Raw genomic sequence first — 15892 nt, 5'->3', positions numbered from 1 at the left:
AACTTTATGAAGAGGAAAAGCTTCTCCCTCCGAAAGCGAACGGGCATGGGCCAAAACTTGCCGGAGGAGTACGAAGAAAAGCTTCATAGTTTTCAGAGGTTCGTCCTAAACTTGCGGCACAACAACGGCTGCCTGCTTGGGCAAATCGGAATGCCGATCAGACGCCTCTTTACTTCGACATGCCTGGCACCACAACCATCGAAAAGAAGAGGGCGAAGCAAGTTCGCTTGCTGACATCGGGCCACAGTAAAACAAGAGTGACGGCAATGTTCCGTTGCACGTCAGATAGGCACAAGCTTCCCCCGTAACTCATATTTAAATGGAAGACGCTCCCGAAAGGAGTCGTATTCCCGAGTAGTGCGATTGTGCGGGCCAACAAGAAAAATGGGTGCGCATTGCAATGGATGTCTTACCTTTTTTTTTTCATCGTGAAAACCGAGTGCGCGTTACAATCGAGGGCGCGGTAGAATCGAGTAAATACGGTAGCTATGCAATAGCTTTTTTTTCTTTTTTTCTTTTTTTTCTCAAGCAAACAATAAAGAGAAAAATTCCAGTTATATTGGGAATTACAACTTAAAACAAAGCTGCACACAACCTGTACTCAATTTTTATGACACCGGCTGTCTGTGAAACATTTTACAATAGTGCACCCTGATTATCTCTTGAGAATTTGCTTCGAAATATCAATCAGTGCAAATTAAGACTTCAAATTCAAACATATTTTAATTATTCATAAAAGATCTTGACTCACAGGTGTCTGTAGCATACAGTGCCTCTGGGAACGAGTGTAGCGTGCTGCTTGAAAAACATCCACCCTCTCCTCGGCTTTGAGCTGTTGTATCAACACACTCAGCGTCACAAACACACTGCTCCTGTCGCCACCACCACTGCAATGTGGAAAAAAATGGCAATGAGTCAAGCACACAATTAGACTCGCTGACAATGTATCACTTGGGACGGACGAACAGCAAGTTTAAGGTTCGAAGTTAATTTGAAGTGAATAGTTTTTTTGATTGAATTTTAAGTTGTATAGTTCAAATAGTATGTGTCACATATTAAAAAAAAGTATAATTTGTGTCATGACCCCGCACTAACTTGGGCAATATCTTTAAAAATTAAAACTAGGTATGTGTGATAGCGACATTTTAGGAGTGAAAATCCTTAGGGTGTAAGCTAGTTCCTCGTCATCCATCGTAGTAGCCACTTCTAGTACACGGAGTGCTAATTAAGTGGCACTGCGGAACTTGCTCCACTGATATGTGAGGGACGTGTTTTAATGTGATAGAAGACCACTAGATGGCGCATCTGCACTGATTGAATGAATGTGCTCACGCCGATGTGTGCTAGTGTGACAGGCGACAGCTAGAGCCCAAAGCTGCCATTTATGAATGAAATTACGTTATGTGTACATTGTGGTATGATCAGGCCCAAATTCTCAGGCCCACTTCCTACTTCTACTGCCGGAAAATGCTGGGTTATCGTCGTGCCTGATTATCTTACCCGTTATCCAGAGAGGTACAGCAGGTTACATTGCACAATTTTTCATCGAGAGTGTTGTACTGAGGCATGGTGCACTAACTGTCCTGATCACAGACAGAGAAACCACATTTACGGCAGCTCTTTAGGATCATGTCTTGATGTGGAGCGGAACAACAAACCGTAAGGCCACTGCCTACCACCCTCAAACGAACGGGCTGACAGAGCGTTTAAACAGAACAATCGAAGACGTGCTTTCAATGTATGTAGACGTACATTGAAAGATGTACAAAATCTTGGCTTACATCACTCTTGCATACACCATGGCCAAGCAAGAAACAAGCCGCATGACCCCATTCAGCCTTGCATGACCCCATTCAGCCTCGCATGACCCCATTCAGTCTTGTTCATAGACGGGAAGTACGAACTATGCTAGATGCAATGCTACCGCGCGAATGTGACGACATTGACTCGGATGACGAGATGTTTACAGAATGCGCGGAACAAGCTAGGCAACTTGCATGCTTACGGATCTGCCAGCAGCAAGAGTTTGATGCAGGCCGCTACAGTGCTCACCGCAGAATAGTCGTTCACCAAACCAGTGACAGAGTAAGGGTTTGAATGCCCATACGAAAATGACTCTTCCAAACGCTGTTAAGTAGATACTTTGTACCATATCTAGTACTGCAACGACTGAGTGATGTTAATTGCGAGGTCATTTCAGACAGTTTGTATAGTGTGAGGAATCAAAAGCACCGTTCTGAACTCGTTCATGTCGTGAGCATGAACCCATGTCAGCGAGTGATTGCGCAAGACTTAAAAAACAAAAAAGATCTGCACTACTTATTTGGCATTGGGGCAATGCTTTTTGAGAGGGAGATCGACAAATGATGCACGTGTATACATGTGGACAAAAACGACGATGAAGGGATTTAGCGTACGTAGTGAGCCTCTGGCTGTTTGAGGATTAAGACGATATTGCTGTTCAGCTGCTTAGAACACCTTGTTATCGCTTTGTGAACATTTATCTGTACCTCCAGAGCTTTGCCCATTTATTGTTATTCACTGCATGGATACGCTGCGACATTTTTTGTTGTTTTGAAATGAAGTGGGAAATAATACCAGCAACATTTGTATAGCAGTGCGATTCGAAATGTAAGCAGCACAATAAGGTATGTTTTAAAAATTACTATACTTACACGTGAAGGGTAACTAACTGGAACTAACTGGATTCCCAGAGAAGGCAAGCGGGTTAGAGTGAGAAAGAAGGTTAGGTGGGCAGATGAGATTAAGAAGTTTGCAGGTATAAATTGGCAGCAGTAAGCACAGGACCGAGTTAACTGGCGGAATATGGGAGAGGCCTTTGTTCTGCAGTGGATGTTGTCAGACTGATGATGATGATACTTACATATTATGTAATAACGTCAAAACACACTTAATTGTCAATTCGGTACTGTACGTGAACACAGGAAAAAGTTGAACCCATGAGTGTCTGGATACTTTATCCCAGGATACCTTATTCATTCACAGTTGATGCACCTAATTATTCTATAGCACATAATATAGTAGCACTAGTGTCACCTACACAAAAACTGGAAACAATAGAGTTGGTGCAAGACCACAACTTGTTGGGCTGCTCCGCTGGTTCTTACACTAAATGAGACAGAAAATGGTGGCGAATGGCATGCAACTTAAGCCCCCGAACATCATGGTTTGGTGCAATGCTCAACGAAGTGAAAAACAACATGAAAACACAAGACAGTGCAAGAGACTGATGAAGCTTTCACTGTCTTGTGTTTCGGCACTGCTTTTCGCTTCGTTGACCATGTACCGATCGGCACAAATAAGCACTTTAGTATAGTTCAATGCAGTGCCTGAAAGAAATAGAATAGAAATGGTACTGGCAAACAGAAGGCACATGTTCAAACTTGATATAAAAGTGTGCATCAAGGTCATGCATATTTGTTTTGATTAATAATTAGCCTATATGTGAGATTATCTGGCTGCTTCAATGAAATTTCTAAAAATGCATTTCAGAGAATAGCTAAGGCTCACATCTCAACCTAAATTTACTGTACTTGGCTGTACTGTACTTATAGAGAGACTAAAATTGATAGAATAAAGATGTTTGTTTCAGTCACATTACAAATGTCATTAAAGAGACAAGCAATTTGGCATGTATTCCACGCTGCATTCTTCATGCCACTGTGCAAACAAGTAAGCCAGAGATATATAATAATTGGAAGCATGGGGTGCCAAAGCGGCACTTGCCCCTTTTGCAATGCTCTGGCGCACCGTCACCTTTACCCAGTAGCGACGTAGCATAGCTTTGCACCCCCCCTACCCCATAAGATGAAATCCTACCAACATTCATGGTTGGAAGAGCCAGTTGTACATTCAGGATGCAATCTGGAGTCAGGAAAAGCACTGCACAAATACAGCACATGAGACGCACCTGCAGTGTACCGTGACAGGGCCACCACTTGGACGTAGCGCTTGGCACTGCTGGGCACACTCGATTAGGGCAATGATGCTCGCTGTGCTGTCAGCGTCTATGACTGGCTGCCCAACCCAGCCCAGGTACTGAAATTGTGTTGTACGATGGATGTCCCCAGACTGTAAAGGATACAACATTTTTCTCAAAAAAAAAAAAACAACTAAAGGCACATTGTTTCAAACACTCTTCTAATGCAACCACTTTATTCAAGTTGTGCTAGTGTACCTGTGCATACTCATCTAGTGGGAACAAAGCAATAACTGACAACATATATACTGAAGATTAAGATTTCTTGCACAGAGCTTAAAGGGACCCTGCATCACCTTTCAAAGTTAACATGCAAACACTGTTTCCTTAAGAAATCTTCTAGCACAAACATTTTTCCAATTTGTCAAATTTAAATGGAATTATCAACACCAATTGGTACTTTTTTTTTCATCTTCAAAAGAATGCATAAACAGCAGTAACAAGTTGTGATGCACAGCTTGAAAGTTACGTTTCTGGGCGTCGTGGTGTCTAGAATTTTCTCTCCCCTTTGACAACTGACAACATGTAAGCTCCGAGAATGTATACTGGCATAAAATTCATGAAATCAGCCAACACCTGCGATCCCCACTTGCTTCCGCCAGCAATGATATAGATTTTTAAATAACAAAAAGACTTTTGCCATTCTTTCTCCCTGTACAGTGGACTTTCATTAAACGGAACCTGAAGGGACGAAAAAAATATGCCCTGTTTAAAAGGAGCACTGTTTACTAAGAGATGAACAGGGGTTCTAAGAGATGAACATTCAGGCAAGAAACGAACCATATCAGAAGTAGCTGTTTCATTTAAGCAACTGCTTCATTTGACAGTTTTCTGTCTGCTGAGAGTCTACCGACTTTGATGTGATATTGTGAATTGCCGCAGAAAGCAGTGCAATATCTGGCTCATATTTTGCAGGAAGCATTATGTTTCTGGTTGGATGTAGAGGGTGAAGTGATCACAGAAAGAGTGAACATACTATATTATGCCTAAATGCATTTTTACGATGACAGTATGCATCACTGGTACCTTAATTCCTTCAGACATCAACTTACACCAGGTAACTTTCTCAGGTATGTAGGAATGTTGTGAGAATACTTTGCTTGAAATAGTTACTGTACATGAAATACAGTCGGTTCTGGCAAGATGTCTACATTTCTTGATACAGTCACACTTTCGCATTATCAACATTAATGGAAGAAATCGTCATAGACTTCAAAGCAAAATGAACTTTCATGTGGTATCGGCATGTAACAGATACAGTTATAATAATTATCATCCATAACAAAGGAGTTTTCATAATAGGTGTGCTACTTGATAAAATTGTGCAGTGGTGCCATAAAACTTACTAAAGAACGTTAATGAATGAATGAACTTTCATGTTGGCATATTTTGTAATAAGTGTGATAAAAAAATAAATTTCAGGTGAAGTAAATTATTTGGCCCCTGCAAGAACATACAAAACAAACAAAAAAATTTGATCAGCTCAGCGATACTGCAGGCTGCAACACAATCAAAAGTACTCTCAAGAAATCTTGACTAAACTGAAAATTTCAAAACATAATAAAAATTTCAGCACACATGTAATTTCAATGCTAAAAACAAGACTACATATACTGCACAACAGAAAGTTTCGAGTCAATTGCTTTCCTATTACGCATATCACAGAATACATATTTACTTTCTTGCTTTTTAACAACATCCATAACATCGTTGCATGCTGTACAATGACAGATCACTGTACAATGGACATAATTAAAATACAAGCAGTCATACAATCCAGGTTTGGCATTACCTTTACATTGATGACGTCAAACTCGCGTTTTATGAAGTAGTTGCCATTGTCTTGAGACACAAACTTGACCTTGACGTAGTCGCACATAAGCTCTCCATCAGAGGGCCAGTACTGCTGGCATTTGGTCTGCATGTCATGGAGTAAACATGACAGTTAAACATTCACAGCTTGCTCAAATAGATAGCTCTTGTCAAAAGTTGCACTAACTGAACCAAGTGACAAGTACATAAAAAATCAATGATTACAATACACTGAAACCTCATTATAACATAGTTGCATATTACACGAAATTAAGTTTATTAGATCTGAAAATTTGTTACAGAAGTTAATTCCAAATACTATTACAAGACTATTTTTCATTTACTTCATTATAACTGGTATTTCAGTATATACATATTCGTTATATGAAGGTTGAGTGCACCACTTAATGCGAACTCAGAAGGTATTTTCATGTTGAGGCAAGGCAAACTGTCTTTGCAGCTTCAGCTATCTAGCAAGGTATCGACCACGCCATAAATCATAACTTTTTGTGAAGTAAAATAGCACCCACCACGCAATTAATCATTTTTCTTCAGACACGCGATGCTTTCGCTACCCTTCTGTAAGGTATTACGAGCTATTTGTTGATGCTGCATATGGCCGAGGACAAAGCAGTTAATAGGAGGCATTAAACACATTCATTGCGAAATTAGCATTATGTGATGACTGGTTGTTATTTTACTGTTCTGTCACATCATATCACATTGATTAACGCGATTCCTTTCCTGATGTACATGACACCTATATCAGGTTTTTTTGCAAACGAGTTTCAAGCATCAGTGGGGTAGAATAAAATGCCTTGCAGAGAACACAAATTTTTTAATCCTGAGTGTTATTTTTTTTTCTTATTTAGCTTCTCCATCCGCTCCCTTTCTGATGTCTCCATTGTTGTTGTTGCCACCAACAAAGAGAGCACCAGCAATAGCAACGGCGGTGCCATTCGGTGCAGGAATAGGCGCCTAGGAGATTTGTTCTAAAATGCAATGCTGTTACAATACAACTTTCAAAAAAAAAGCAAAAGAAGGAATGCATCGCAGTATCAAAGTCTCCAGTGAAGAGCTTTGATACAAATGCACCAGCTAGGCATTGTGTCGTTTACTGTGTTAGGACAGGGATGCATATTTTTGCGTGCATGAATTAACTGAAACATACAATTAAAAGTAGCTACAAGTCACACAATTTAAACATGTTAATGATAATGAAATGATAGATTACCCAAAAATTAGGAAGCAAGCTTGTAGCTAATACAACAGTAACCTAGATATTGGATTCAAAGAGATAATAGTCAATATACTCTAGGTAACTCAATACAAGAGTTGATAAGCTAATCAGCAATGCCCCCATACTCTTCATGATTGATTCCAGTGACAATAATGCTACCAAGATTAAAACTGTTCTCATAGCATATAGAAATAGGTATTTTAGCACATTGATCTATCATTTACCAAGACAGGCATTGCTTCAATCTTAGCATAAAAAAATTAAAATGAATTATATACGTATGTACTACAGTTGACCATACTCAGATTCAATTAACTGTTTGACAGCATCTGCCATAACAGTTACATATTTAATCTGCATGATTACTTCAAACAATGTATAAAGTGAATCTAAAATGGTCTGGTGAGGCATGCTTGCAGGGCTGCAGTCCAGCAATTTACACATAGAAAGTGAGAGTAGTCTTCAAGATAGGCATACCACAGTGCCAGTAAACAATTGCATGAGATTTCCAAGAGAATGTAACAACTTTTCAACATAGGCAATTATTCTACATACGTACTTGGGTTTTATTATATTTGAGTGCACCTGCATTCTAGATATAAAGGGAAAAAATTTGAGGAGTTCAAGAATGCTATACATAAGGCAAGCAACCTGTGCTTATTAGGATACAAAGGAAAAAAATTCAGCGATTGATGTCAAGAACTTGGGTGGTTTAATAAAAATACAGCTATGCAGATGCAGAATAGAGTCAGATGAAAGAGGGCAGGACAGTGAAGGACGTTGTCCTAGAGGGCATACACAGTCAATGACAATAATGGAAAGAATGCCAGATCACTAAAGATATTAAAGTACAAGAAAGGGATAAAATCGTTAAACAAAAATCATGGCTAAAAAAAAGAGAAAGGGCCACCCACCTGGCCCTCACCAAGTTCAGAGAGCATAACAATAGTAGAAATGCACTGCTCCTTGATCATGCGCCAAAACTCCACAACAGAACAGTCTAGCGGGTCTTGAGTGATGATGAAAGACAGTGACCGGTCATAACCCTGCGAAGCACACATAATTCACACATCAGAGAATGAGTTATGCCCACGTTTTCATTTTTTTGACACTTTTGTAGCAAAAAGTCTATCTGGCATGCAAATGCATTTGTCATTGACTGTCATCATAACAGCACATTAACTGCCCTTTTGCTTTAACAGAATATTTTAAATACGCCTCTATATCTGATTAATCATATTCGCGACTGTGTTGAAGGAGTTAATTGATATCTAGGGTTCAACGTCCCAAAACCACTATATGATTATGAGAGACGCCGTAGTGGAGGACTCCAGAAGTTTTGATTTCGACCACCTGGGGTTTTTTAACATGCACCAAAATCTGAGCACACGAGCCTACAACATTTCCGCCTCCATCAAAAATGCAGCCATTGCAGCCGGAATTTGATCCCGCGACCTGTGGGTCCGCAGCCGAGTACCTTAGCCACGAGACCACTGCGACGGGGCCATGTGTTGAAGGAGTACTAAAATGAAACAATTAATTCTGGAAACTAACGTCACTAATTTCACCAACATATGTTTACTAATAAAGAAAAAAATGTCAGGAGTGCCAATTTCATGTTTCCCACCAAAAGCTCCAATGAAGACATCCCAAATTTTACTGTTGTTTAGTACTTGGGTAGCATTGAGTCAACAAAATTTTCTGAAACTTTGTATGTCAAGTCCTTGGCTCCATCAGACAATGTACTTCATATTTGCCGATAAAGAATAACACATGCCTGAGCAGACGCGGTGGAAATCTTGCACCACGCAGTAACTGGTGCGGGAATTTCATGGTTGCGTCGCCACCTACATTTTCTTTGTGTATTTTCTCCCTTACCAAGTACCTGCCCACTGCATTTGTGGTGTCTTGGGTATTATAAAGAAGTGTTTTACTAATGCAAAACAAATTGTTTTCCTCTTTGGTGTCCCTTAAAACTACAGTGCAAAGTAAGCTATGAAATATGCTACTTCTAGCAATTTGTTCCATAGGAGGGCAGCAATGTCTCTTGCCAGGGCTTATTGAACAAAGGATTTAAAAATTTTGAAATATGACACTACAATATAGGACACATGTTAGAGCAGACTCATCTATGACAGAAATGAATATTAATATAAGAACAATAGTACACAGTTGTATACAAACAAATGCAAAAGAAAAGTACCAGACAAGACAAATGTCATTGGTGTTTCATCTTGTGTGTGTATGTACATGCTGCATTCTTCCATGATGATTCTCTACTAGCTTGCTCAAATTATCTGCAGTTTCAAGGATACTAGCAGTAAGTAGGCTTAGGGCAAATGTAAATTGTTTGGTTTGAAGAGCACATACAGTGCTGCTAACACGAGTGTAGAATAATTTCGAATTGAATAGTTTTCATGGCAATTAAATTTGCACAAATACAAGTGCCAGCTGTCAACAAATCAAAAGTTGGTTGGTTCCATACTTGCCAGCAAAAAAGGGATTTTATTTTCAAAGTTCTGATATTTGGATAGTTAATGCAGAATTGCAAGTTAAATTTTTCTTATGAATCAAGAGGCACAAAAATTTCATTCACAGGCTCTCTAGATGCTTGTGCTTGAGTTCATTAAAAAAGATTTCATTAAAGTTGAGACTGGAGGTCATAGAAGCACTTCACATTCGATTATTCTGTGTCATGGCAACGCTGCCAAGCAAAAGCTTAAGCTTAACCGCGAACAGTTTATGTCGTGCCACATCGTCCTCTTCATCTATGTGCAAGCTTACAACTCTCTCCATTCTGCAAGTGCACAGGAAAAATAAGTATGCCAGTTGATAACAGCTTGTTTTGGCTGAGTGTGCAAACCACAGCTCACTCCCATTGTGTGTGTGCTACCCAAGTAATAGTTTAGTGCCACATCAATGCAAAATATAGTGTCCGCAGCTGTATAGGGCTTTGAGAAACTGAAAAAAGAAATTAAACAGTTGCAACAGCTTAAGTGACAGTCCATGGCTGAATAGTGCCATCTTCATGGCCGCTGTTCTTAATATATGGCATGTAATATCAGAAAAATCAAACCACACACACTCCAAAACCTAGATTCACTCATTATCAAATGTTATTTGTGCTAAGTTAAAAATAATAGTTTACATACAGTGAATTATGCTACATTTTAAATTTCAACATAGCTTACACATATTTCCCCATCCTGAAGAATTAAACAGTAAAATTTAGGTTGGGGTTCCACACAAACATCGCCTTCACCTGTGGCTTCATGGCAGTGCCATATAATATGTCCTGAAACCACATTTTCATGGAGACAATATTTGTAGGCAAGTTTCACATGCAGAAACACATTCGCTCACTTGTTTCAAACACTTCGAAAACTTTGAATACTAAACAATGTCATGACAACAAACATAACAATATCCATGTTGCAATGACCTCTCAATGTCTCGAGTTCAAGCAGCTCCCATTGGCCTCCTAAGATCACCTGAAGCTCTTACTCTCTAAAAGGCATGGTTTCTCCTGGATGTTAGGTCGCGCTGGAATGTATCGACACGCCACTGTGTTACCACAGCATGCTGTAAAAAATTCAAGGCTGTCTGACAATAAAGGCTGAACAATGTTTGAGGTAACCTTGGTGCAAATGTATGCAGTCACTGAATCCACTTATTTCCTCTTTCCCTAGCAAGATTTAGTGCCACGGGTATTTCCAAGGTTGGTCATACAGTTATCCATCTCCATACCGTTATGAGCAGCTCTGCCTTTTGTTGCCCCGCATGTCTGGCAATATGCTTCCCAAATTCAAAATAAGTTAATGTTATGTTTCAAAATATATTACCTAAGTCAAACTTTTACAAGTGTTAATTTTGCAAAGCTGTGAAAATTCTAAGGAAAGCACACCATTTTTGCAATGAAAACTACATACTACTATGCAGTAAATACAGCAGCAGAAGCAAATAAATAGAACAAAAGTAACAAAAAGAAAGTTATTTACCTGGACAAATGAGGCATTGATGTAAGATGAATGGTCTCGTGAAGGTGACACGGGCAAAATAACTCTGTTGCAGTCGTCTAGAGAGAGAAAAAGAAAACAAAAAAATTATGTGGAATATCCACTATGCCCAACTGAATGCTGCACTTAAATGCGTGAAATATGCCTGAAATGGCTAACTTTCATGAAAAGCCTATCTGCTGATGCAATAGAAAGTAATCGACCTTTTCTACATTTTTTTTCCAAAAAGCCCACTTTGCTAGCAAAATTCAAATTACAACTGATGTTGATAGTTCCGAGAATGTACTCGATAGTGATACATCCAGAAAAATTCATTCTGTACATGCAAACAGTCAGTTCAAAAGTATAAAACGGTTTACTCTCAGTTTAGCAAGATTACACTGCCAAAAATTCACTTTTTTCAATGCAACATGCTTTAGCAGGGCCAATAACTATTTTCTCTAGATTGTCTCAAGTTAATAATGAGAGTGTTTAATAATCATGGCCACATAAGTTGAACCATAGGCATGCCATTCACAGCCACAAAGAAATCTTAGCCTATGATAGGGTATACTTGTGCAGAGAGATATTACTGGAACACGATTTCCTTATTTCTTTTTGACATGAGAAAGTGAGCCACAAAAATGTAAAGGTTCTGTTCATTTTAAAGTTGGAGCTAAACAGGCAGTGACCTAGTAAATTGCAGAATTAAGGGAACAATCTTAGAAAACAGCTAGGTTGGTGATTGTCCAGATACATGAGCACTGTACGATTTTTCCACATTTCGAGCTGGCAACTCGCACAAAAACTTGATATCCTACTGCCAGCAAACATGAACGATGTGCCACATGGTTTCGAGATCATAAGTGCGATTACACTTATAACCCAAGATTCAATAAAGGCAAAACTAAAATGTAGAAGCAGGAACACAAATGTCCTAAGTGCAGTGGGGGTCTGCAACATTTTTATACCACTAGAAGTCTGTCTGCACCAGAAGGGCTACGATAGAATTCACATGCTCAAACATCACATGTGTACTACTTAGCGCAAGTGCTTTGAAGAGCAAATTTCCCACACAACTAAATGTTTGAACTCACAAGGTACAATGAAGTCATATCTGTTTTTTGCTACATTCATGTCCATCATTCCCACGCAACATGTCTTGGGGTCCTCAATGACATCGCCGAGTTTCTGAAAAAAAATGAGGACACATTAACAACAAGGGTTTGAATAAAACAAACTAACCAACCAACCAATGATTACTGTTTAAAGAGAAAAAGAATTCTTTATAATTTTACCTCGAACTCCAGTACCATCCCAGACTTTTCAGAGTTTCCTAGTTTCTCTTTCAACTGAAGGTAGTGGTCCCTGAGATGCTGGATTTCAATTTCTGTGTCACCAAACTGTGCATGCTCCAGAAGTGCCCGGTAAATAAAAATATATTGCTTCTGTAAAAAGAAAAAAGATGTGCAGCTTCATTCAGAATTTAGTTTGTAGTTAGAACATGACTTTTGCCTTTTTTCCCCCCAAAGAATTCACTAAGTGGCGGTGCACTACAGTAGACTCGGTAAACAGAACCTGAAGGGACCGGGAAAATGTATTCCATTTAACAGGAATTCCGTTAAGTGAGAAATGAACATGGGTGCAGAATACAAGCCCAAAACCACGCATTTCAGAGCCAATAGTTCCGTTTATGCAGTAGTTCCGTTTAACTGATTTCTACTTACTGAGAGTCTACTGTATTTTGTTGTCACCGACTTTTGTCATCTTGTGCCATACATGTGCACATGAAAGGATATTCATAAGCTTTTGGTAATATCTTAAAATATGTGTACAATTTCATAAACTTATGTTGTATAACCTAGTGCAATGATTCCATTATTTTGCTATGAGTATACATGGAGTATACTTGGCTGTGTGAAAAAAAGCAAGTTGTTAATGGCTGCTCTAAACTTACTTTTTCCAGTGATTATTTCATAACAAACCGCGCCACAAAAATATTGACCCGCAGCCGACTCTGCCATGTAATCATATGGGATTTGCTTGTACAGTAATAGGACTGGGTCTTGCAAAAAGAATTTATTGATACAATTCATATAAACTATTGAAGTTCTTCAAAATAGTTTCATTGGGTGTTTTAACACATTGCAGCATGGGAAATGCATTAAAAACAATGTCTCCCTGAATATAGGCTCTTTCAAATACTTTGAGAGCCCGTTGCATATTGTAGCAATGGTGAAGTACATGGACGAGTCAAACAAATGTATTAAGGACGAACCTGTGCCCACAACTCAACTCAATGTGACTGTAGTCGAAAGACTGAGTCAGTCAAACGCCGAAGAGGACGGTCAGCTGTCTTCTTTTTTTTTAGCTCTCTGCGAGAAGTACGAGTGTGTGGCGCATAATAGTTGGTCCAACCAGGTGCTTATGCTGCGATGGTTTCCACGCGGCACACTAATACGATGCACATCGGTGAAGGCACATTATTTGAATGCAGGCAAGGTGTCACGGCATAATAATGAGAACACTGTCGGAACAATGGCATGTCAGGCTTTTCTTCAGGTTTGGGAACAGGAAGAAGTCTACTCGGCTCCCATCAGGGCTGTATCAGGACTGCACCAGCGTTGATGAGATTTTTAGCAGGCTTTATCCTCTTCCCAAAATTCAAAAGAAACCTGAAAAGTCACCATTTTGATGGTGCTCCGACAGGTTGTCACCAAGTCTCTGAAAGGGACTATGGCAGCTGACCTTCCAGGAGCCTTTAGTGCGCAGAAAAATATTTCAAAGAAGTTTAATAATATATACCGTTGGAATCAAATTATTTTTACCTGGCACAGTCTTCTTGCTTTGTGGACACACCCTGTATAGGCGTACAAATATTGCATGAACCAAGATTCATGTATTCTTGGTAAATAATTTAACATCACCTAATTTATGTGGACAATTTGTGGTTTCAGTTTCTGGTCCCAGAGTTGGAAAAGTGATGTAGCAGTGTAGGTGGCTTGGTCACGTGACCACACAAAGCTTTGACGTGAGTCGTGCTGGGTATTGTCTGCTCTCACACACGCACTTGCAAAACACAAGCATTTGCAAAACAAACATTATTAGCTGCAGCAGTCGCGATGCTTTACCAGTGCGAACGTCGCTCCCCTCGCTACAGATCTGATGTGGCGTCACTAACTTTCACTGCCCTTTCTGTAGGAGCTATGTCAGTGCTGAACGCACTCGCAATGAGCCGTGATCGGGAGAATGAGCCTTTACGTACACTTTGGAAATAAATTAACATATATTTTGAATGTTTTCTGTGTCCGATCACTCGTGCGGAGTGTCCTTGCATACAGAGGAAACCTACATGAGGCTTGTTATAGCCTCTAAACTTGATAGCACCATGCCTTTAAGAATGAAGCACACAACTGATTGATATGTGGGGTTTAGCGTCCCAAAACCACCATATGATTATGAGAGGTGCCGTAGCGAAGGTCTCCAGAAATTTCGACCACCTGGGGTTCTTTAACGTGTGCCCAAATTGGACCACACACCCTACAGCATTTTCGCCTCTATCGAAAATGCAGCCACTACAGCCAGGATTCGATCCCGCGACCTGTGGGTCAGCAGCCGAGTACCTGCACAGTGATATATGCACCCACTCAAACCAGGTTTGCATACCAGTGACTGAACGAGGAAGTTGCGCTGCTTGCGAAGACTGGTCACACAGCTGAAGATGTCTACTTCTTCAGTCTTTTCTAGCTCCTCCAGTAGCGAGTCAATAGCCACAAACGTCCCTGTTCTGCCCACACCAGCGCTGCAGGAATAAAAAAAGGCTCAGCTACAGTCGATGAATCTAAGGGCACTTTTCTAATTAAAGGATACTAATTAAACATTATAATTTACATGAAATAAGCTAAAGTATTGAAAGGGCCATTTTGCTTAAAAGCAAGATATTAGCTATGCAGGAATGCAGTTGCAGTCATTAGACAAATAATTATGGCCTGTTCAGTTCAAGTTCAGCTCACATGTGCCTCAAAGTGCCTTAGTTTTTGTTAAGCCATGACGTGAACACCATGACTGAATCAAACTAGCTTATATTTTTGGCAAAGCACGCTGAAATTACCTGCAATGAACCAGCAGTGGCCCTCTGTCAGAGACGTAATGCTCATTGACACGCTTGATGAATCGTAGAAGCCATGAAGGTTGGTCAGGCGCCAGAAAGTCTTTCCACATGGTGAAGTGAAATTGCAAGACCTCTCGCTCCTCAGTAATACCATCCTGATTTAAAGATGATAGAAAGCTTATAAACACTCAAAGCCGACTGAATTTTAAATTACAGCACTCAATTTTTTTTTCCCACACACAATATTTTGCCACTTTGCCCACACAATTACAGGCTCACTTCTCTAGAGAGCCTATGGTCAGTTATTTTACTGTTTTCAGAGATCTCCCTCCTCAATTCACAATTGTTGCCTTTAGTAATCACAGGGGGACAGTTCCCGCCCCTGTACAAAGAACACAAGACCAGGTACCGGCCCAACTGCCAAACTCAATTTAGCGGCATCAAAAATGGCACCTATAATTGTGCAGTGACTGGTCTTGTGGCTTATTATAACTTGATCCACCTCCAATGTGCACACAGCCTAACCTGCTACTATAGGAGTTTGCTTGCAATATTAATACATGCATGTACCATGATCATACATCGGCAAAATCACACATAAGTCGACTCACCCAGACTCACCTGACTCGGATATGGACACGAGTATAATTTTGAGCGAGTCCAGGTGTGAAAGTCTTGTTTGAGTCCAAGTGAGTATGTTTGATTGATTGATTGATTTATATGTGGGGTTTAAC

The 15892-nt window shown here is 39.9% G+C and overlaps 1 protein-coding gene across 2 annotated transcripts in view; it reads right to left on the bottom strand.

Annotated features, from left to right (window-relative positions):
• The window catches only part of LOC119181903 (tyrosine-protein phosphatase 69D), a 710121-nt gene that overhangs the window by 6366 nt on the left and 687863 nt on the right, over positions 1 to 15892 (bottom strand). For both annotated transcript variants that reach the window (XM_075874953.1, XM_075874954.1), the window contains exons 20-28: positions 15159 to 15313; positions 14714 to 14849; positions 12346 to 12495; positions 12145 to 12238; positions 11051 to 11127; positions 7967 to 8098; positions 5793 to 5918; positions 3932 to 4092; positions 752 to 887 (exon numbers count right to left, since the gene is read on the bottom strand). In XM_075874953.1, the coding sequence (XP_075731068.1) occupies positions 752 to 887; positions 3932 to 4092; positions 5793 to 5918; positions 7967 to 8098; positions 11051 to 11127; positions 12145 to 12238; positions 12346 to 12495; positions 14714 to 14849; positions 15159 to 15313 (1167 nt within the window). The remainder of the gene's footprint in view (positions 1 to 751; positions 888 to 3931; positions 4093 to 5792; positions 5919 to 7966; positions 8099 to 11050; positions 11128 to 12144; positions 12239 to 12345; positions 12496 to 14713; positions 14850 to 15158; positions 15314 to 15892) is intronic.

This window comes from Rhipicephalus microplus, chromosome 10 (assembly GCF_043290135.1).
Source record: "Rhipicephalus microplus isolate Deutch F79 chromosome 10, USDA_Rmic, whole genome shotgun sequence".
In the NCBI taxonomy this organism is placed as follows: Eukaryota; Metazoa; Arthropoda; class Arachnida; order Ixodida; family Ixodidae; genus Rhipicephalus; species Rhipicephalus microplus.
The sequence above is the reverse complement of the archived record's forward strand: the minus strand, read 5'-3'. Positions and strand labels throughout refer to the sequence as shown.